At 32.8% G+C, this 23,369-nt stretch overlaps 1 protein-coding gene across 1 annotated transcript; it reads left to right on the plus strand.

Moving 5' to 3' along the window:
- Positions 1–4,544: 4,544 nt before the first annotated feature.
- Positions 4,545–23,109, plus strand: LOC133205101 (fibropellin-1-like). The gene is made up of 5 exons (XM_061340843.1): positions 4,545–4,644; positions 5,335–5,445; positions 14,142–14,252; positions 19,348–19,458; positions 22,841–23,109. The coding sequence occupies exons 1-5, from the start codon at positions 4,545–4,547 to the stop codon at positions 23,107–23,109; spliced, it is 702 nt and encodes a 233-aa protein (XP_061196827.1).
- The last annotated feature ends 260 nt before the right edge of the window (positions 23,110–23,369 follow it).

Genomic DNA, 23,369 nt, shown 5'->3' on the forward strand with positions numbered 1-23,369 from the left:
GACCAACAGAATAACTTTATAATTTCTCTACATACCAGATACATATATGTCATTGTTTCTTTTTTTCAATTGTTTATTGTGAAACCTTTAAAGAATAATCACTTTAAACGACACAAATGAAGTGTTTAAGTATGTAATATTGGATTTGCAAGAATTTGATATCATAAACTATGATATATATATATATATATATATATATATATATATATATATATATATATATATATATATATATATATATATATATATATATATATATATATATATATATATCTTTAAAAAAATCCCCAGATCTGGAAAAATTCAAGGCATAATAAGAAACATCTAAAACCCAAGACTTCGTTTAATGAACAAAAGAAAAAAAAATTATTCTCAACTTTCCCTCCTGATTTCCTCTAATAAAACTAATGTTAAAAAGCTGCGTATCACTTCCATTCTCAATGACCAAGTAGTGCCGGGCGGCGCAGAGAAAATTCCATCGCCAACGTAAGAGTTAAATGTCTGCTAAAATTGGCTTTGATTTAGAAAAAAATTCAAATCAATAAAATAAAGTTTAGATTTAGACTTGAATGTTTTGTTTTGATTAAATAAACAAAGTCTTCTTAAATTGTTTTGCTTATATGCCTTGAAATTTCTTCAGATTTGGGTAACAAAAAATTTTAAAAAGAAAAAAGGCTACTTAAGGTTTTCAGTTATGTTAGATAAAAATGTTTTGTGCTTTGAATCCCCATCATTTTCAATTGCTGTTATATTGAATGTAGAGCTTGTGATTATCTTCAATATTTGTATTTAATGTTTATACTAAATCTCATTTCTTGTTTTGTTGAATGATTTGTTCTATGTGAAAAATAAATGGTTTGTATCATGTCTCTGTCTGAACGTAATCACTAGCACATTTTCTTTCTGTGATATAATAAAACATAGGAACTCTGTCAGGTCAATTTGTTTCATAAGTTATGAGGTATCATGGATTGTCGTTTGATCTTACCTTTAAGGTCTCATCGGATAGGAGAAGCTGAACAAACTAAAAGTTTCACTCTTCAGAAGTTGAAGTTGGTCGTCCGCCGGTCATGAAATGTGAATTTGGTTAGCTTCTCCTCTGAAATGCTTAAGTGATATCAACGTATATATATAGGAACCGAGGGGAGGGTCACGGCAACAGGCAGATACCCCCTCCTCCAATAATTTTGCCGATATATAGTATACTATTAAAAACATATCTATTTTATTTTATGCTTGTACCTCCTGCTTGTAAGGTACTTTTGTGTGGTAGTTACCCCTAGACTTAAAAATTTTGGTTTTGCCCCCCCCCTTCCAATTGAAATTGCTTCCTAAGGATCTGTTCTTTAAATAAAAAATTGCTTTATTTTTTGCGGGAATTGACGCTGTAGCTTTTGCAGATAAAAAATACATCCCTCGTAAACGGGTTTTTAGGTCATCTGAGTTACTCAGATGACCTATTGCTGTCTGCTTTTGTCGGTCATCCTGCAGTTGTGCTGTTGTACGGGTGTGCGTCGTGCGTTAACTTTTCACATTTTTTAACCTTTTCTCAGGAACCACTGGACCAATTTCAATCAAACTTGCCACAAATTTTCCTTGGGTAAAGTGAATTCAAGTTTTTACAAAATAAGGACAGTGCCATCATCCAAAAGGAGATAATCAAAAAGGTAAAAATAGATTGAAGTCATTTAAAAATTTTCTTCTCAAGAACCACCTGGTCAGAAGAGATGAAACTTACACGAAAGCTTCCTACTTAGTGTAGATTCAATTTTTTTTTCGAATCAATAATAGTGTTTGATAAAATGACATGAATATGCCGCTAAATGTCAAGTAACCGATAGAGTATAGATAATGAAAGTATCAACGAATTAAAACTTTTACAAATTTTCAAACAGATACATTTACTTATATCTAATTAAGATCTTCCACTTGTATCTCCTTGTCTGGGCGTTGTTGATCCCCAAGATGATTTTTTAGAGCAACAAAACTTATTCCTTTGGACATTTTCATGCTTTTTTTTTTTATTTTTATATCCCTTGAATAAATGAAATATGGAGATAACGAACAGTAATCAAACTCGAAAGTTCACTGAAATCCGGAGCAGAGCAAACACGGGTCTCACACATCAGAGGTCAGATCTGAAAACATCAGATCAGGCGGCTTGGAGGAGTAAGCATCCCCTGTCGACTGTTCTCAACCGGTGTGTGCTCCTTGATTTGATCGGGAAAAACGGACAAATCCGTAGACATTTCAGTGTGTTAATTATGACCTAACAATTTGTACAAACAAGAGGTCCATGGGCCACATCGCTCACCTGAGCACAATAGCTAGCAAAAAGCACAAATCAATTCAGTATTGAAAAGTTTACATGGGGGGGGGGGGGGGGGTAATTTTAAACTACCTGAGGACGCTTCCATATCAATATAACAAATGGCTTTGCTGTTCTTGAGCAGAAGATTTTTAAAGATTTTTTTCCTATATATTCCTTTGTAAAAATTTGATACCCCATTGTGGCCCCTCCGCACCCCCAAGGGTAATCATTTGAACAAAATTTAATCTACACTACCTGAAGATGCTTCCATATCAATATGACTAAACATGGCTTTGCTGTTCTTGAGACAAAGATTTTTCCTGTATATTTCTATGAAAAACTTTGATCCCTCATTTTGACCCCACCCTACCCCCAGGGGTCATGATTCGTACAAATTTGAATTTACCCTATATAACAAAGGTTTCCTTAAGTTTCAACTTTTCTGGGCCAGTGGTTCCTGAGAAGAAGATTTTTTAAAATATGCCACCAAATTTTCACTATTTCTGAAGTATCTCCCCTTGAATGAGGGCGTGGCCCTTCATTTGAACAAACTTGAATCCCCTTCAACTAAGGATGCTTTGTGGCAAGTTTGGTTAAAATTGGCCCAGTGGTTCTGGAGAAGAAGTCGAAAATGTGAAAAGTTTACATACAGACAGACAGACGGACTACAGACAAAATGTGATCAGAAAAGCTCACTTGAGCTTTCAGCTCAGGTGAGCTAAAAACGTCAGTCAGCATTCGACTTAATGATAGATTTGTTTATGCTGACAAAGTTATTGTATCGACCATAGAACTTGGGAAATGTTGACTTTAAACGAAATTGTTGATATTTTTGCCTCATCAACTTGTTTGTCAATAGTTTGCCTCGTTTTAAGAAATTGTTCATACGTCGAGCATACTCTTGCGTATCGAATCAACTGGGAGACATAAACTCCATATACAGCTGATAAAGGTATATTGCTACATAAATAAGGGAAGTTGACGATAGAAAAGTTGAAGTCATCACGTTTATCATAAAGCTTTGTTGTTAGGGTACTAGTCAAGACCTGCATAAAGTTTTGTTGTTTCGTTACCAGTAATGTCTTTTTTCTAATGTAGATGTAAAATATCCAAATATAAAACAGATGTGTCAGACTCTGTGGTATCTTTTATTTCAAGCTCACTGGGATATATCGAGTCGACATATGAATGGAAATAACTATTGTTAATTGACAATACATCGTCGATATATCTAAATGTAAAGTTGAAGGCCACAACAAGTGTTTTCTTCTTTTCATGTATAAGTTTATGAACAAATTCTGCTTTATATGAATACAAAAAATAGGTCTGCTAATAATGGGGCGCATTAAGTCCCATGGGAATTCCGGCAGATTGTTTGAAGACTTCATCTCCAAAAACTACATAGATATTGTCAATCAGGAACTCAAGCATCTTTTTAATGTCATATGCGGAGTACTTGTATATACAATCAGAATGATTTTTTTAACAAAATAATTTTGCAAATGGCCAATGATAAGGTAAGTAAATTTACGAGTTCCATTTTTATTGAAAAAGCAGCTGTATATGATTTCATATATATGATGCCTGTACTTTACTTTATCTTTGGGAATAGTTGTATAAAGTGTTGAAAAGTTTCGATGTTACTGTTTTTGGTCAAATTTTGTAATTTCAAATTTTTTAACAGTTCTTTGGCGTTTTAGTTACATTGTTATTGCATGGTACAGCTGTAAAATGAATATTTCAATGTCCACTTAAAAAGCATTTAATGACATGTCTTTCTTTTCTTATACTTTCAAGTTGGATGATTTATTTTACATGGCGTGATTGGCCTGCATTCAAAATCATTGCTTCTAGTAACTAATTGTTGTTTTCAATGGCAAAATCAATAGATAAGTATTGTCTTTACATATAAATTGAAGGACTTGCCTGTGATATATTATACAGCTAAACGCAGGTTAAGTAACATCATGTGCAAACCTTAATTTAAAATATGATTTTAAAAGTAGTATATATATTACTGTATATTTGTGCTTTTTGTACCGATACGAGTCGATCACAATGTACACCGGACATGGAATGTCATATTTTTAACTGGCTATCATGGAGTCCATGCAATGGTACTTGTAGCTCACAGTCGCAGTACAGAGTACGTAGAATGTGCTGTTCATTAAACCCGGCCACTCTAGAAACTTGTCTGACAAGCTGTAATAGAAGTATACATTTTCCAATGGACATGTCTCAACCATGCCGAATTTGTGAAAATGGTGGCATGCTAGAACCTGCTTCTCTAACATGTAGATGTGATCCATATTATAAAGGTGATTGCTGCCAAGGTAAGGGTTGACAATTGTATTTTTCTGTTTCTAGTTATTTTTCTTCCTTTTTTGGGTATTCAATGCTTGCAATCGAAATATCAATGGATTATATATTTGGTACAACCACGACTTCCCTTGTCACATGTTTGATACAACAAATAAACCACAGATCACTTTGGGTACTTTGCTGGTTCCATACAGAAGATAAAAGTCCCGAATATATTAGAAAATCCAGTAAAAAGTTCTCCGTTTCCTGGATTAGATTGTACGTGTACTTTTAATTGTGAATCAAAATAAATTAATTTCAGTGTTATTCTGCTGTATAAGACGTTTTGAAATTATGATATGCAAAATTAAAAAAAAAATTTTTTTTTTAAAAAGTAGTTATACGCAGAGCCTGGACATAAACACTACAAATTCTATATTCTTCATTTATATAACTGTATTTGATCACGACAAAGAGCAAAGTACGAGAATTTTTGCTCCAATAATGGCGTTTGAATTTACTTGTAACAACAAAATCAGTATATTCCTGTAAAAAAAGATTTTAAAAAACCCCTAACCTGGTTAGAAGCAAACATTTTGAAGGAATATACTTCTTTGATATTAAAAAAACTATTTATTTAAAAAATTGACTATTCATAAGGAGTAATTCTCTAGTCCATAACCGATATTAGTTTTTTCATCTGTCTTTTACAATTATTGTAGATATGGTAACGTGTCATGATCGTCCATGTAAACATGGTACCTGTACCAACATTGGGGTAACCTTTACCTGCAACTGTGACACGGGATACAAAGGAGTAGTCTGTGATACACGTAATTATCTTTACAGTGATTTAATCTTATGGTATGATCAAGTATTCTTTTTTCATATCATGTAGTTTCGAAATACGAAATCAAAAAGCAATATCAGAAATAAAAAGGTATCGATGACTTACCTCAACTTTCCTCACAATATGAGGATCAGACAACGAGGATTGTTTAAAACAATGGAAATTGTATGGAAAGCGGCTCAATTAAATGCTACTGTAGCAATGTGGTTATGTACCTATGCAGACGTTTTAAAAATAAATTCTGGAGATAAAACAACATAAAATAATCTGATCATCACAAAAAATTGAGATAATCCATTGAAAAATCAATTAAGCACATGAACAATTAGATTGATTATTTTACATAGCAGAGACGAAGAACTCGCCGTTCCAAATGAAATGATATTGTTTTTGTGATTGTTGTTTTTTTTTTTCTTGAAATTTCAAATTCATTTCCAAGATCATATATATATATATATATATATATATATATATATATATATATATATATATATATATATATATATATATATATATATATATATATATATATATATATATATATATATATATACTACCAAGGTGCCAGGCATGGAACCTTACTAAGCTCCACTTCAAGTAAATCAAGTAAAACATTATAAATACAGTATAAGTTTTCTATTACATCAATCTCGCAGAATGTTTAGACAATATGTCATAATACTAAGTAATAAGATAATGCTTGTTGTGAAAATAAATTCCCAAATACCAAAAAAAGGAAATTCATCGCTCATGGTATTAATACAATTATACAACAGAATAATACAGTAATACAGAAGGCAATAGATATTCTTAAATTCTAGTTGGGAGGTAAAACTATCACGGCTTCAGAGTCTCCAATTTACTATCTACATTTTGTTTAATAATTAAAAAAAATAGTTTGTATTTCCTACCACAAAAAAAACCTTTTCGTTGACTGATTAATTTTAATTTTTTAACTTGCAGTATAGTTTCATACGAGAAAAAATTAAATAAAGGAAAATATCTTTTGGTACATGCTTTTTGGATGTATTTTACCAATGATTTCAATCAATTGATTTGATAAGAATAACAAGTGAAAATTAAATATTTTTCTTGTTATTACATACTTTTAAAATATCTTACTATAATTGCTTTCAGAGGAAACATTAGAACTTCCAGAATCCTTTCGGTATCTAGAGTACGGCCTGCTATCGATGGTGTCCGTGATTGGACTAATGACAATGGGTTGTGTTTGTCTGAAGTGTTGTCAAACCTTTGGCATCAACAAGAAAAGTGGCATTGACGATAATGATGAAAATGAAGAAGAAAACTGGGGAAAGAACAGGAAGAATTTGATTTTTCCACAGAAACGCTCAAAATCAAAGAGCATGTGGATGGACTTTTGAAACCAAAAGAATAAAATTTTAATTTCTTAACTGTAAGCTGTGAATTAATTCATTTTATTTACCGTAAATCTTTTGATGAGACAATTAACTAACTTTAAACGCTTCAGTGATGAAATAATTCCTTTTGTACATTTTATTTTATTTACAAGAATTCTAACTGATCATCATTCATTGAAATTTGAAATAAAGTATATAGTTATGCAATGTTAAGATGTTAATTATGCTAAGATAACAAATGCATAAAAAGCAAAGAAAATTATGTTCTATGTAATATTAGAGTCAAATCAAGGAAAAATTTTGAATAATTCACAGATCAATGTAAAAGAAGAAGCTTTACGAATAGATGTTTTCAAAATTATCTCAAAATAGACAGGAGTGGCCTTTAATTTAACATAGAAGCTTATGGGCTTTGTATCATTTTCAAAAATTATCATTGGATCGTATTTTGACCGACATGTTTCCCATCAATTATTCGGCCACTGATTTCATTTTGTCTACGGATTATTACGTTTGCCTGATCAATAAAGAGGATTCACTGCGGGTGTCACAAGGGATGCTTACTCCTCCTAGGCACCTGATCCCACCTCTGTGTTACCAGGGGTCCGTGTATTTGTTCTGTTCACACTTTATACAAACATTTATCACATAAATGAAAGATCAGGCTATTTGATATCATAGAAAAATCTTCTTTAATAAAAATAGAATTCGGAAATTTTCATATTTTGTGAATGGTCATTTTCAAAATTACTGTCTTAAAAATAATTCTGATTCTACACACAAACACTTTTAAGTTGATATATGAAAGATGCCGGAATTCCCCTTTGCCAACATTTATGTATTCATTGGTTACCAGATCTCCCAGCACACTAGTGAAATCCAATTTCCATTTATTCTGATTCTTTATAAGCTTCATATGTTTTGAAATTCATATGAAGTAGCATTTATTTTTAAAAAAATAAATCATACGAGATGTTGCTTGCTATACCTTTCAGTTCAATATTTAGATGACGTCATTTTATCGATTAGAAATATTAATTTTCATTCATATGTCGATATATGTTGCATATATCCTTCTAAGACAACACAAAATCTACTCATTTAAATGTTTTCCTATTATAAAGTTAATTGCTCACAAACAAATAATCCATTTGACAAATGGCAGGATGAATTCATAGTTAACTCCTCCCATCTATATAGCAATTTTCTTCTTCTAAAATCTGTGAATAGTGTTCTTATCTCCCAACTGATTCTATAATCAAAATCATGATCTGTGTACCACTAATTTTTAAATCGAGGCAGTCTACTGAAAATAACTTACAAGGCTTTCAATACTCTCGTTTTTAGCTATCGTTAAGGAATCATTTTGCTCGCTTAAATGACTTTGTCGGCAAATAGAACAGGCCGTTAATCATATCAGCTGTTAAGCCATTGTTTTAATACTAATTCTAACTAAGGATTACTCTCTTTATCTGATCAATGTAAAGGTCTCTCGTCGGATTCTTACTTGTACTAGACACCTGATCCCACGTCTGATGCTTCCAGGGATGTAGTTTTTTTTACCCTGTTCACGAATCTTATTTTTATAGGATTTACGAAATTCCTCACCGAAATTATCTTCACCTTTTTACACAAATGGTGAAAGAAAAATTCAATGCACTTAATGAACTCGAAATAAAAGACACCACAGAGTCTGACACATCTGTTTCATATTTGGATATTTTACTATAGAAAGACAGTAATGGCAAACTAACAACAAAATTAATGGTAAACTTCAGCTATTCTATCATCAATTTCACTTATTTATGTAGCAATATACCTTCATCACCGGCATATGGAGTATAGTCTCCTAGTTGATTCAATACACAAGAGCATGTTATACATACGAACATTTTCCAAAACGAAGGAAGCTATTGACAAGTTAGTTGATGATACAAGGAAATAAACAGATTCGTTTAAGTCAACATTTCGCAAATTCTATCCAGTTGGTCAATACAATTTATAGTTAAGTCGAATGTTGACCGACAAGGAGCACACGGTGTGACCTGTCGACAGGGAATGTTTACTCCTCCATAGTACCTGATCCCACCTCTGATGTTTTTTGAGGTTTGTGTTTGCTCTGCTCCAATTGTTCCAATGTAATTTTTACCAGGATTACTGTTCTTATCTTCAAATTTCATGAAACAAAATTTTTATTAATTTCATAAATTTAATTTTTTTTTTTGCATAATTTGAATGTATGAACTCCCTTCACAATCAGTACATGTAGAGTATTCTGGTGTTTGTCAGATTTCAACATTCACGTACATTCTGTGTGTCGAATCGCTTTATAGAAATCTCCTAATCTGTTAGTTTTGGAACGATTGATAAATTGTTTAACCTGTAGCGTTTTTATCGATAATTTTTCACTCATATTGAGAAGTCACTAGATGTAGGTGTAGTTTAGATATAGATCCTTTAAAGATCGAAGCCAGTGCACCAGGGTTCCTTAATCTGGCTCACTGGTTCCACAGTTCACACGACCTTCTCCGAAAAGACAGTGAATTTAAATTCCTTGGAATTCTAAACACCTACCAAAAAAACAATCTTTACTATATGTTATGTTTCAAGTCTGCCCTATTTAACCAAAATGAGAGCAAGTGAACACAAAGTAGAAAACGTCACTACCGGAGCGGACCTTAGCCGCCGCCTAACGGATCATTTGTTTGGGAAACATTTCCATAAAAATTATGTATCATTTAGAATTAAGTGATATTTTAAATTAACCTTGTTAGAGACAAAAAATGATTTCAATAAATGTACTGTTTTAAGTAGAAATCAAAATCTCTTGTTCAAGACCGGGCGGATTTCTATATATGTACATGAAAACATCACTACTTACATGCATGGTGGATTCTTCGTTTGAATCATAGCTCCAGGGACATGAGTTAAAAAACATTTAAGGACAAATGTTTTACAAAGAAAAAAAATACAGAAAACATCCATTTCATAATCAGGTAGACCACAGGTAAATTAAATTAATATGGAAGCATTTTTCATGATTCAATTTTATTTAAGGCATTGCCAGTGGGGTTAAGGTAGGGCCACATGCAAGTGGTCAAAAGCTGACAAAGATTGAAAAAAAGGATGTTTACGAAGAAATCCCTTAAAAAGGTCTTAAAAGCACGAATGTCTTAGTCATAATAAGCAAATAAAAGACAAAAATCCGCTTTTAATGTATATTCAAAGTGAGGTCAAATCATATGGAAATCATAGAAAAGCTAGGTTAAACTATTAATATAAAGGCATCTCACTGTAGTGTAGATTCGATAAAGTTGAAATCTTGAGGATGATCTGTATGTGTATAAAATGGCACTATCATCAGCATATAAAATTAAGTTGTGCAGTCTTCATTAACACTAATATACATATCATTTACATGAATCAAACTGTAAAAAGGAAACATATAATCTCATTTAAATCATTCCTCTTGTTAACCTAATTCTGATAAAGGAAAAGCGTAGCCGTTTAGACATGTCGAATCATGACGTCAATTTGATCTGATAAATTGTAGAATACATGTTGATCAGTGACCTTTTACATTTACTTAAACTACTTATCGATTCCATAATTTTTTTGGTAAAAAAAAAGAACGACTCTAAGTGACACTCACTTGTAAAATCAGAAAACGAACGATGCCTTTAACAACACTGCTGTTTAGCATCTTTTTTCATTACTCGGATGGCTTCGCTTGTGATGGCACTACAAACTGTTTAATTTTATCATGGGAACCATGGACTGATTGCTCTGGAGTTTGTGGACTTCAACAACAAAATCGAACCCGTTATATATGCTGTCCAATGGAAGTAAACTCGAAAACCGAGGAAAATTGTCTTGCGGCATGTAACTATTCCAGGACATATCCGTTGCATGAAAAGCGACCGTGTTGTGAACATGGTCAATACAGTCTTGGAAAGTGTAGTTGTTACCAAGGATTTAAGGGACCCTGTTGCCAAGGTTATTCAAATTTTTACAAGTAATAAAAGTCATTTATATAGTTTCAAATTTTTACGGGAGGTTAACATATAAAAATGTCAAAACATAAAATGTAGCCATTCTCGCAAGATGCCAAGATTAAGTGACTATTTCTAAACATGCTATGCTAAATAAGGGCTGTCCAAATAGTTCGAGGACAGTGGTGTCTTTGTCATTCTCGATGGCCTAGTATATATAGCTAAATTATATTATATGCCAAAATGTTTGTTATAAAAATTTATGTCAAACTAATTAGGGTTGATTGCAAAAATGTTATGTAAAAATCGTCGTCTTATAGGTAGTGTGCACTGTCCAGGCTTTAAATGTTGTAACTTCGAAATAACGGACTTAAATATTTATATTTTTCATAAAACAATTCAAATCTAAATAAAATTTAAAAAATGTGAAGTACCTAAAATTACTGGTGCCATTTTCTAATATCGTTTCTAAAATTTACTAGAGGATAGAGGAAGTATCAAGAAAAACACGGGAGTAAAAATATATATATCTCTGAAAACGCCCGAAAAAGCGACGTCGTCTATCCGAACGGCCAAGCGTCTTGACAGTATTTGTTAATCTGGTGGAAATACTGTTATAGATACCAATAAAATAATTGAATCAGCAGGGAATAAAAGCAATGTTTCAAGTCCCAGTGTCCATTGATATACAAATGACATAAACGGTTTCCAGACGATACATTTGTATAAATGACTTGGGAGACTTTTCAAGGAGTGGAAGATTGCTGATACAGGCACGTATTATCGCTTTTGAAAGTCAGAGGTGGGGGAGCAGTCAGAAGATTAATTGATAATTTACATAAAGATGTCTGACAAATAAAAAAAATTCATTTAATTTAATTACAGTTTAAAACATAACAAATAACCCATTACCACAAACTCCCCCATTGAAAAACATAATTAAAATATTGCTTGCATTTCATTTCTTCATTATATCATTATAACTTTTTCATACTTCGTGCCTGAAGTTGCCATCAAGTTTTGTAGCATAAAGACGTTCTCCTTCCTGTCAGGATCTAAACTTTGGCATTAGTCTGACAAATGTGTTGGTTTCCTCCGTTCTCTTGCACTTACCCTCAAAGTGATTTGTTCTTCATGTGATTTATCATCATCTACATCATCATCAACTTCATCAGCATTATGTTGTATCACATGATCATCTGCTTTTGTTGCTGTGACCGATGGAGCATGAGAATCAGTCTGATACTTCCACCTAAGGTCTGAACTGCTCAGTAGATATATGTCCAATGGCAACTCATCTACCTCTTCTGTACTTCTTTCTTGATTACAAATATTGGTATCAACATTTTAGGAAGTTTAACCAGCCATGTCACCCGCGTGACACAGTGGTTAGAGCCTTTGCTCTAGAGTCGAGGCGTAAGGTGTTGATCCTTAACGTCGCAGGTTCAAATCCACTGTGTGACGTGGAGACCGGTCCTTCGGATGAGAACGTATAAATCGAGGCCCCGTGTCGCAGTAGGTGCTGGCACGAAAAAAATTCCTCATTGCTCAAAGGCCGTAAGTGTCGAGCACAGGTCTAAATTTGTAGCCCTCCACCGCCAAATGTGGCATCTCAATGTAAGTGAAAAGTTCTCGAAGGGACAATAAACAACAAAATGAACGAAACTTTGATTACATGCAACGTCGGTCAATAATTTTAAACTACAATAAATAAGTCTAAAATTCATAATTGCATCGTTTGTAAGTTTGTTTCTGGCTTATTTTACCATTGACAGCAATGTTTTTTTCAATGTTATGCCATAAAAGCACTCTAGTCCAAACGAACGCAATATCACAACACTGTAACTGTCACCTTGAACAGTAATGTTCACATAGGAAACATCCGGTAGCTTCCGGTTTATGGTGGTGATGTCATGATTGGCGGGAATTTCTAATGTCCGTTCTCAGAAAACCACGTTGAGTGCCAAATTTTGTTACTGGGTTTCCCCATTAAAAGAAGAAAATTCAGTTCCTTCTTTATGGTTTCTTTGATTGTAATATGTAAAAGTCATATAGACAGATTAACCATAGTAATGGATTTAGGCTGTACTCCAGATTCTAATTACAGCTAATTCATAACTTTGTCTAAACCATATCTAGACTCTGGGTTCAGGTCTACTCCAGTAAAAATATATTTATCTATCAAACAAGATTTTGTTTAGCTTCCACTATCCAAGTTCCAAACTCTCTAACTTATAGCTGGATTCAGAGTGCCCTTTTTAAAGAGAGAATATAGGTTATTTTGGATGTACGTCGACTTCATTGGTAGGTCACATAGGTCAAATTCCTTATCGAATATTACTGACCTCTAAACTAAATTCATACTAATGAATAAGCTAAAGAGTTCTAATAGGAAAGGATAGCTCTAAATCTAAAATAAGTAGTACCTATTGCGGTGAGTTAGTAGAAATAATGTCCAAAACTGACTTAAATTACTATTCATTTATTTATGGCAATGTATTTATTAATTTATTTTATATTTAATTTATTTACTGTTTAAAACAAAAACAAATAGCCCATTACTACATAAAAATTGGGTGAGAAATTTACTATTTCATTTGTTCCCGGTCTTGAACTTGGAACCATCAGAAAACGGCTTTTATAGTGAGTAAATTTTTCTAAACATAAATAACTATCGGTAAAATGGAAAGTGTCCATTATCGGATGGTGACCAATTTTCTCCTATAAAATATCTGAATTAATTTTTAGAACCTCATGGTCACAAATTATAGGTGCTGGGTTATATGCCACTAGAAAAGGCATTTTCTAAGAAAGTATATCATTTGTGTTTATATAAACGGAACAAAATGTCAACACTAGATTTCGAACTTGAATATGAACAACACTAGATGAATAATGAAAAAAATGAACTCATTTGAATTTTTTTCGAGCTCCGATACAAATCTTTTTTACTCTTACCGAACCTTTCTTTGAAAAAGATACTCTTATTATTTGGTTTGTTATTAACCATTTACGTCATGTGTAACCACAAGCCCGACCAATAAATAGAAACATTTGTCAAAGATTTATATAGGAGAAAGATATCACAAAACCTTGACATTGTAAAGAAGTTAAAACATTAAAGGAAAACACTTTTGTATTCATTCATGTTGTCATTCCGAAAATTTATTACCTAAACTTTTACCGTCTTCATTTTTCTATCATTGTAGATATGTTGGCGTGTCAGGATAATTCATGTAGTAATACTAACGCTTGAAACATTGGTTTATACTATTATTGTTATCAAATCCTTATTTTTATTATAGATGTGGTGACGTGTGGAGATGATCCCTGTAAACACGGAACCTGCACTGATACCGGAGTCTCATTTACCTGTAACTGTGACATAGGTTACACAGGAGTTGTCTGTGATACACGTAATTATTACATAGAAGTTTGTAAATTGATACGAATGTGAAGATATAGATATAAAACAATATCCATCCTCAAAGTTCAATTAAACAACACAAATTGGGAAAACGTGGATCTCTGAGAACATCAGAGGTGACATCAAGAGCCATATTTCGCTTGACATATATTTAACGATTTCAAGCAAAAGCAAATCAAACAAAAAGGTGTTACTTTTACGTATCTCGACTAAATATTACTTAATCTTGAACTAATGAATGATTCCCCGTTTTTCATTACAAGCATCTGCTTATTGTTATTGTTGTACTAATACTTTAAACGAGGTTCGCTCCTGAGCTTTTGAGCAGAATTTTGTCTTAACCTATATTTCAAAAATTCTGCATATTGTTATAGTTCTTACAATAAATTTGGATTCTACAAAACCAATTAAACTATATACTTACCTTGTCATTGGTCATTTGAAAATTATTTTGTTAAAAACATTGTGATTGTACACACATGTACTCTGAAGTTGACATTAAAAAGATGCTTGAGTTTCTGATTGACAATATCTATGTGGTTTTTGGAGACCAGGTCTTCCAACAATCTATTGGAATTCCCATGGGTACCAATTGCGCCCCGTTATTAGCAGACCTTTTTTGTATTCATATGAAACAGAATTTGTCCAAAATCTTGTACGTGATAAGAAGAAAACACTTGCTGTGGCCTTCAACTCGACATTTAGATATATCGACGATGTATTGTCAATTAACAATGGCTATTTTCATTCTTATGTCGATACGATATATCCCGGTGAGCTTGAGATAAAAGATACCACAGAGTCTGACATATCTGTTTCATATTTGGATATTTTACTTGAAAAAGACGTTAATGGTAATCTAACAACCAAGCTTTATGATAAACGTGATGACTTTAACTTTTCAATCGTCAACTTCCCTTACTTATGCAGCAATATACCTTCATCACCTGCATACGGGGTATATATCTCTCAGTTGATTCGATACGCAAGAGCATGCTCTACGTATGAACAATTTCTAAAACGAGGTAAATTATTGACAAACAAGTTGATGAAACAAGAATATCAGCTGTCTCGTTTAAAGTCACCATTTCGTAAGTTCTATGGTCGGTACAATGACCTTGTCAGCAAATACAATTTATCATTGAGTCAAATGCTGACTGACGTTTTTCATACTAATTGTTAGGCCATTATTTACACACTGAATTGTCGACGGATTTTTCCGTTATTTCCCGATCATGACAAGGAGCACACGGCGGGTGTGACCGGTCGGCAGGGGATGCTCACTCCTCCATGGCACCTGATCCCACCTCTGATGTTTAGAGGTCCGTGTTTGCTCTGCACCTATTTTGTATTGTTTAATGGACTTTTGAGCTTGAATACTGTTCGTTATCTCCATATATTTCATTCAGTAAAAACACTCCATGATTAAATTCCATACCAAAAGCATTACGTGAGGAACTATATTTTGTGGCGGAAAGTTTTTTTTAGAAGAAAATGATCATTTCTCTCTTTCAAATATTTAAAGTATGTGAAGTCTGGATTCCTTTTTTTACATGAAGGGTCTTACTTAACTGATATCTACCCGTATTGCTGATGTACTGACGCATGCGATACAAATGTTGACATCATAGAAGTAACTAGGTTCTTACTTAGCTGATATTTTCTGATATTGCTGATATAATTTTCCTCTTAGCTTCTTCATATGATCTGGCAATAGGTATCAATATATCTGTTGTGATATCTTTAGCCACTGATATGTTTTAATACACAAGAATCATTTTTGGGGTTAAAAAGTTAACATCCTCCAAGTATTTAGAGACCTTATATCTATTGATACAGCTAATAAGAATAAGCTAACATTTGTATCGCAAACTTGCATTATATTACACAAAAAAGTACTAGTATTTGAGTATATCTCTACAGATATCTTGGTAACTTCATTGCCAGATCATGTGGAGAAGCTAAGAGGAAGTTTACATCAGCAATACAGGTAGATATCACCAAAGTAAGAACCCAATTACTTCATGAAATCGTCAGTCATATATTATGTGGAGAACCTTGAAGAAAATTCTTATTAGCTGTATCAGTAGATATCAAGTCTTTAAATAACCAGCTATTTGGAGAATGTTAACTTTTTACCCAAAATGCATACAAAACAATAAAATTAAACTTTAAATATTAATTTAAAGTAGCATATTTTAACATCAGATATTTTGACTAGCGAAACAAAAATAAGAGACTGTTATGCAAACTTTTTTTTAAAAAATGCATCCAATACATGATTTTTTTCTTTAAATTAATATTTGCAATGTAGCCAGTTACTAGCAGCTACGTACCTTTACTCACATTTAAAGTCATTTCCTAGTAGCTAGCTTTACTCACATGTCGTCGCCAGTTACTAGTAGCTAGCTTTATTCACATTTTAAGTTGGTTACTAGGAGCTAACTTTACATATCTGTTACCGATTCCATTTATGTATGAAAGATATGCTTTGGTTTCATCAGACAAGAAATTTGAGACGTTTCCTATTAAAATTATCTTTTAGAATAGAAATTTAAATCTCAAATTTTATTACAATGATACGTTAATCAATGTTTTAAATCAAAACGATGTTTGGTAAATTGAAAAAATAATACATTCTCTAATGTTGTTCAAAGTAATAGCTTTTTATTTAATTTCAAAGCCTTAACGTGCAACGACATCCCCTGTTTAAATGATGGTACATGTACCGATGCCGGGAGTGATTTTCAATGCACATGTCCATACACACACAAAGGAAACTTCTGCCAGACAGGTATTTTTTTCCAATTTGTCCATAGATTGCAGAAATTTGATGGTATTATGGAGTTACTCGTTTATTTAGTGTAAAAGATGTGGACATTTTATGAACTACTACAATAAGCCCACGGGCCTTAACGGTCACCTGAGTATAATACAACACTGCAAAGGTTCCGTAGAATGGCAATTTCTCAACCACATGTACATAATAGTATATAATAGAACAAGATAAATTGATAGATGAAAATATGCTGCCCAAAGCAAGAGGAACATGACATTCAGGGATCAACAAAATAGTACTGGTACTCTGCAAAACAACTCGTAAAGCAGATCTATTTTCATGTACATGCCTGTGTCTGCCAGTGCAATCTACACTCTCATTTGTTCCTATCACAAAACTAAAGAACACAATAGTGCTCGAGCATATAAAACAATTTACACAATTTAACTTAGCAACTAATAACGGCCTCTCTTGGTCTTTGAATAACATTTATCGTTCAAATATTAGGTATTTTTACAATGTCCATTGAATGTCCATCTGTCCATTAAAACTATAAAGGTAATTTTTGTGGTAAATATTAAAGATTCTTCTATATTCTTTTATTCAAATGACCTATCAATTTGATTATTTACAGTGATTAATTATCACAGTTGTATAACAAAGGGAAATAACTTCTCTTAAAGTAGAAAAAAAATCCAACAAGATCAATAGAGTCCTGTCCAGTGATTAGGAATTTCACAAATCTGTTTAAAACACGATACTCATAACAACTTTGAATTCTGTTTGCCTCCTAGATGCCCAAGAGCAGAGACTTTTTTCAAAACATGCATTTTCACTAGTTAATGAATAGAGCCCGATCCTAACACCAGAACTCCTGACCCAGGCATAAATTCCAAAATTTTTGAAGAAGTACCCTTGCTCATCTGTCATTATTGAAACTTTTTGCATCTATATATTGATTCATAAAACGTGTCGATATATTGATAAGTCTATAACCATTTTACAAATTTGTTCATAATAAAGAAATACAGACTTATTTAATTGATATTAAGGTTTTTTTCAAGTAAACTTTCTGAAAATGAACAAAACAAAAATTCACAAGAAACAGTGTTTATTTGAACAACTTTAACAATAAAATAAATCATGTGACATGATGAAAGTAAAAAAAAATAGGAAAAGGAATAAGACTCATTTGACTTTCATATTGATTGAATAAAAACAACGGACCCATATGCCATAAGTAAATGAAAAACTAGACAAAAACAAGCGAAAAGTCCTCAAACATCATGTTTAAACAATGACAAATGTATCGATACTCAAAGTTACATCGATATTTTAATTTTTCAAAGATAGCTCTAATCAGTACCATGTACTTAGTTTGTTGGCTAAAAACCCAGAGCAGAGAAGATTTACAAAGAATTGCTGCATTTTCACTTTATAATCAAAAGAGTCCCTCCCTTACACCAGAGCCCCCAATTCAGGGGACGTGATTCACAATTTTGAAAGAGGTATCCTTGCTTAACAAAATCATGAACTTTGAGTGCAAAATAACCAGTAGCAGCAGAGACGATTTTCAAAAATTAATGTATTTTCATCATATGATCAATAGAGCCCCGTTCTAACACCAGGGCCATCAATTTCACAATTTTTAAGAGGCACCGGTACCCTTGCTTATCACAATCATGCACTTAATTTGTCTATTTAATTCAGGGGAGCAGAAGAAGATTTTCAAAGAATTAATGCATTTTAAATTTACGGTCAATAGAGCCCCATCCTAACACACGAACCCCTGACCCTGAGGCCATGAATTTCACAATCTTGATAGAGGGCTTTATGCCTATTATAATCATACTAACATATTTAAATTTGATGTAAAGGAGTAAAGAAGCTTTTTGAGGATTGCATTAAAGTTGATGGGTGGAGACCACGAAATTTAGAAATTTTGTACCCCTTTGCCCATAAATGCTATATACCAAAATAGGTCAAAAAATTATTTAGAAGAAGTAAAAAAAATAATTAAATGTTAACTATGGACAACGTACGACGGCAGACCAAAACAGGTGACCTAAAAATGTACTTTGCTAAACACCTGGAGAAATTTATGTAAGTAATCGTGTCAAAAACGTGCTCAAAAATCATCAAAATTGATGAAAAGGATTTATACTAAATTAATTATCGTATTTTGTATTTTAAAAATAGTTACTGTACATTTTTGTATTTTCTCTTTTTTAAAGATTTTATAATTTTGCTATAATAGATACAGCATAGATAGTACGTATGTATTTCTTTTTTTGTATTTTAAAAGCTTTAACCTGCACTGATAACCCTTGTCTACATGATGGAAAATGTATCGACCCCGGAACTGGATTTCAATGTACATGTCCTAACACACACAAAGGAAACGTGTGTGAAATAGGTATTGAAAAGTTTATTTAAATGAATTCACTTGGGATAACAAAACGAAATAAAACTACGTGAAGAAACTTTGCTATTGCAAGCCATAATATATATCATCCCGAAATGACCTTCCTCCGTTTCAATGGGAGCAAGTGTCATTCTGAATGATGGATGCATCTTCATTATCATTTATTTATTATTCACGCTTTAAGCAATTTTCCTATACTGTACATAAAAAAGATACAAGATTCTGAGGGCTGCGAAGATGACATCCTTTTCGGTTGTTTGTAAATCTTGAATCCTTGCGAAGTTTATTTTAGAAATGCAGAAATAGTCTATCGTTTGTGTTAAATGCGTTTGAAAATAAAACACGCAAATACAGAGAATTGTGGTCCCTCGCTTTCAGTGATAGGGATGTATTTATTTATGACATATTGTAACTGTTTTGTTTGTGTGTCCTTCAAACATCTAAGTCAAGGTCATGAAGTCAAAATGATATACATGTACCCGTCTGAAAGGTGTTATCATAGACAATGGATATGTAAAATATGAAAGCCCTATCTTCTCTCATTCAAAAGTCATTACCAATGTCCAAAAAAAAAAAAAGAAAGAAAAACTTTAAGGTTAAGGTCTCGAGGTCAAAAACCAGATTGTATTGGAAAGGTCAGAGGCTTGAAACAGGTAATGTACATGTCATATAAATGCCGTATCTTCGCTCATTCAAAAGTTATCAGCAATGTTAAAAATTTTGAAAATTAGGTCAAACTTCAAGGTCAGAGGGTCGGAAATCATAGCATATTCGGAAACGTCTTATCATAAGTAACTCACATGTCAAACAGGAATGTATGTTTTCTTTGATTCAAAAGTTATAGCCAATGTTCAGATGTTTCAAAAGTAGGTCAAACTTCAAGGTCAAGGGGTAAAAAAATCAAAGTACATTTGGAAAAGTCTTGTCACGGGTAATGTACTTGTGAAATATAAAAGCCATATCTTTTCTCATTTAAAAGACCAAAGATTATGATAAATTTTTAAGACAGACTGAAAGGTGAATGAGAGTTAAAGTCCCCTCGCTTTTGCTAATGCAGGGGACAAAAAGAAAAGCGCACTCATTTTATAAAACAATATAAGATGTGTACATGTATTACATTCTGCTAATTCAAAAGCAGTGCATAAAAATAGCTTAATAGTACCAGACACGTAGTATCTTTTTTAAAAGTTGGGGGAGTAACAGCCCCCCCCCCCAAATATGACTTTTTGCCTAAAAAGTTTTTGACAAACAAAAAAATAGGGGAGGGGGGGTCCAATCTCGAAAATCCTTTTTCTTGGGGGGGGGGCAACTTTTTTGAACAAAATCTTTTTTAATGGAACTGACTATACTACAAAAGAAGGGGGGAACCGGTCTTTGTATGAACATTTTCATTTTCATACGATATTAACAGTGAAACATTGTTTGGAAAAAGGGGCGGGGCTCTGATATCAGTAAAAAAATATACATAAACATGTATATGGCTTTCCATAATTTACAGACTAGGACCCGAATCATTATTAAGTAAAGTATAGGCTTAAATAATGAATACATGTTTTACTTTGCATGTAACTTTTTAAAAAAGTATAGATAGAGTATCATGTCAGCTAAATATTCATTTTGAAAATTAGATCTGTTTCATATTTGGATATTTTACTTGAAAAAGACGTTAATTGTAATCTAACTATCAAGGTTTATGATAAACTTGATGACTTTAACTTTTCAATCGTCAACTTCCCTTACTTATGCAGCAATATACCTTCATCACCTGCATACGGGGTTTATATCTCTCACTTGATTCGATACGCAAGAGCATGCTCTACGTATGTACAATTTCTAAAACGCGGTGAATTATTGACAAACAAGTTGATGAAAAAAGAATATCAGCAGTCTCGTTTAAAGTCATCATTTCGTAAGTTCTATGGTCGATACAATGAACTTGTCAGCAAATACAATTTATCATTGAGTCAAATGCTGACTGACGTTTTTCATACTAATTGTTAGGCCATTATTTACACACTGAATTGTCGACGGATTTTCCGTTATTTCCCGATCATGACAAGGAGCACACAAGGTCGACAGGGGATGCTCACTCCTCCATGGCACCTGATCCCACCTTTGATATTTTGGAGGTCCGTGTTTGCTCTGCTCTTATTTTGTATTGTTTAATGGACTTATGAGCTTGAATACTGTTCGTTATCTCCATATATTTCATGTTCAAAGGTGGGGTCCAGGTTATTAATAAGCTTAATACGTCATGTCCTCAAAATAGCACTTAGCTGGATTATAAATTATAAACGAACAAAATCTATGCACGTTTTTATGCATAATTTAAGCTTGATATCCACCTTATTGCATATCTATGGTGAAATATTTCTGCCCTTTACATGCAAGATAAATTGTCAACATGCGAGAAAAGTTCTCAATATCTTGGTACTTACTGGCAAAAAAAGAGCAATTAACTGTTTCTTATTACCGAGAATTTTAACAAGTAATAAATACTTCCAGCCGAGTAACTCAAACCTTGACTTCCTATGTTGTGAAAACTCCTTGATTTCAAGAGGCAACCAAGTAATGTACCGGATGATAAAATATTGATTACATACTTCAATTAAAACATATCAGATCCTTCTCTAAACAACATTTGAACTAGCGTTAAGCTGTTTAAAGCCTAAACTACAGAAGAACAAATACCAAGTGTCCATGTATTTTTTTTTATTACCAGGTCACTGTGAAATATTTTTATCTATATCAGAAAGAACGTTGTTTTAATTAATGATCAACATGATCCCTTACAAAAATACATTGAATAACCCAATAAATTTATTGAAAACAATGTGGTGCCACAACAGGGAATATTCAGGGAAGCAAAATAATATCTTTGAAAAAGATTTGCAGTCAGCATTTAGCAATGCATGTTGATTCGTAATTTATTTTCTTTACATTTTTGTTTTTAGAATGGTAAATCTCAATTTTGTTTATCCATAATGATGATAATTACCTACCAGTCGTGCATGCAGCCTAAAAGAACTCAATGGTCTCCCTCGATGTTTTCTTATTGAAGTTAAAAATCACTCATTTTCGTACGGTCAAAATTTCGAGGTACATCGGAAAAATAATTGGTTTGTGGGGCTTTGATTTCGTGGTTTAAAAAGGGATGGCAGATAAATATAATATGATAGTTAAAAATCTTAACATTCCCGAAGGAATTTGTCGACACTTCATGCTACAAAACAACGAAAATTAAACTCCACAAAATTGTTTGATTTCACAATAGGCTCAGTTTAGATATACCTTGTGTAAGTTTCCTTTTTAAAAAGGTTTTTCTAACTCACAACCTCTTGTTTATTATAATTTTTATGTATGTCTTACACAGCACTGATCTCGGAGAAGACATCACAGCTTCTTCTTCCGGAATGGCTTCCATCTTTAGAGTACGGGATACTATCGATCGTGTCTGTTATAGGCCTTATGACGACAGGATGTGTTTGTCTAAAGTGTTGTAAGGCACTGGGTGTCATGGATGAAAGGAGAGATGAGGATACCGATGACGAAGATGAAGAAGAAAATTTCAGAAAGACCAGAAAAAATGTCACTTTTCCAGATGAATACGTCAAAACAAAGAGCAAATGGATGGACTTTTGAAACCATCAAACATCACACATGTGACATTTAATGTGTTAACTATAATTTTATGCATCTTTTTTAAAATATTTAATAAGACAGCTAACCACTTTGACCCACAGAAAAATCATAATTGCTAGAGCGATGTTATACGGCGTCTGAGCTTGAAATCGAAATAAACTCAAATTTTAATAAATCGAACATATAAACAGAAGTCATAACAACTTAAAATATACGTTATGCATTGGTGGTGGTTTTGCCTTCAATGGTTCTTGAAATTT

This window comes from Saccostrea echinata, unplaced genomic scaffold (genome assembly GCF_033153115.1).
Source record: "Saccostrea echinata isolate AGI-Se365-2 ecotype Australia unplaced genomic scaffold, CSIRO_AGI_Sech_v1 ptg000054l, whole genome shotgun sequence".
Classification (NCBI taxonomy): Eukaryota; Metazoa; Mollusca; class Bivalvia; order Ostreida; family Ostreidae; genus Saccostrea; species Saccostrea echinata.

Coding starts and splice junctions, on each gene's coding strand:
- LOC133205101 (XM_061340843.1), top strand. CDS start 4,545: ATGTCTCAACCATGCCGAATTTGTGAAAATGGTGGCATGCTAGAACCT. Junction 5,446..14,141: donor AGGAGTAGTCTGTGATACAC/GTAATTATCTTT, acceptor TTTTTATTATAG/ATGTGGTGACGTGTGGAGAT. Junction 19,459..22,840: donor AGGAAACGTGTGTGAAATAG/GTATTGAAAAGT, acceptor TGTCTTACACAG/CACTGATCTCGGAGAAGACA.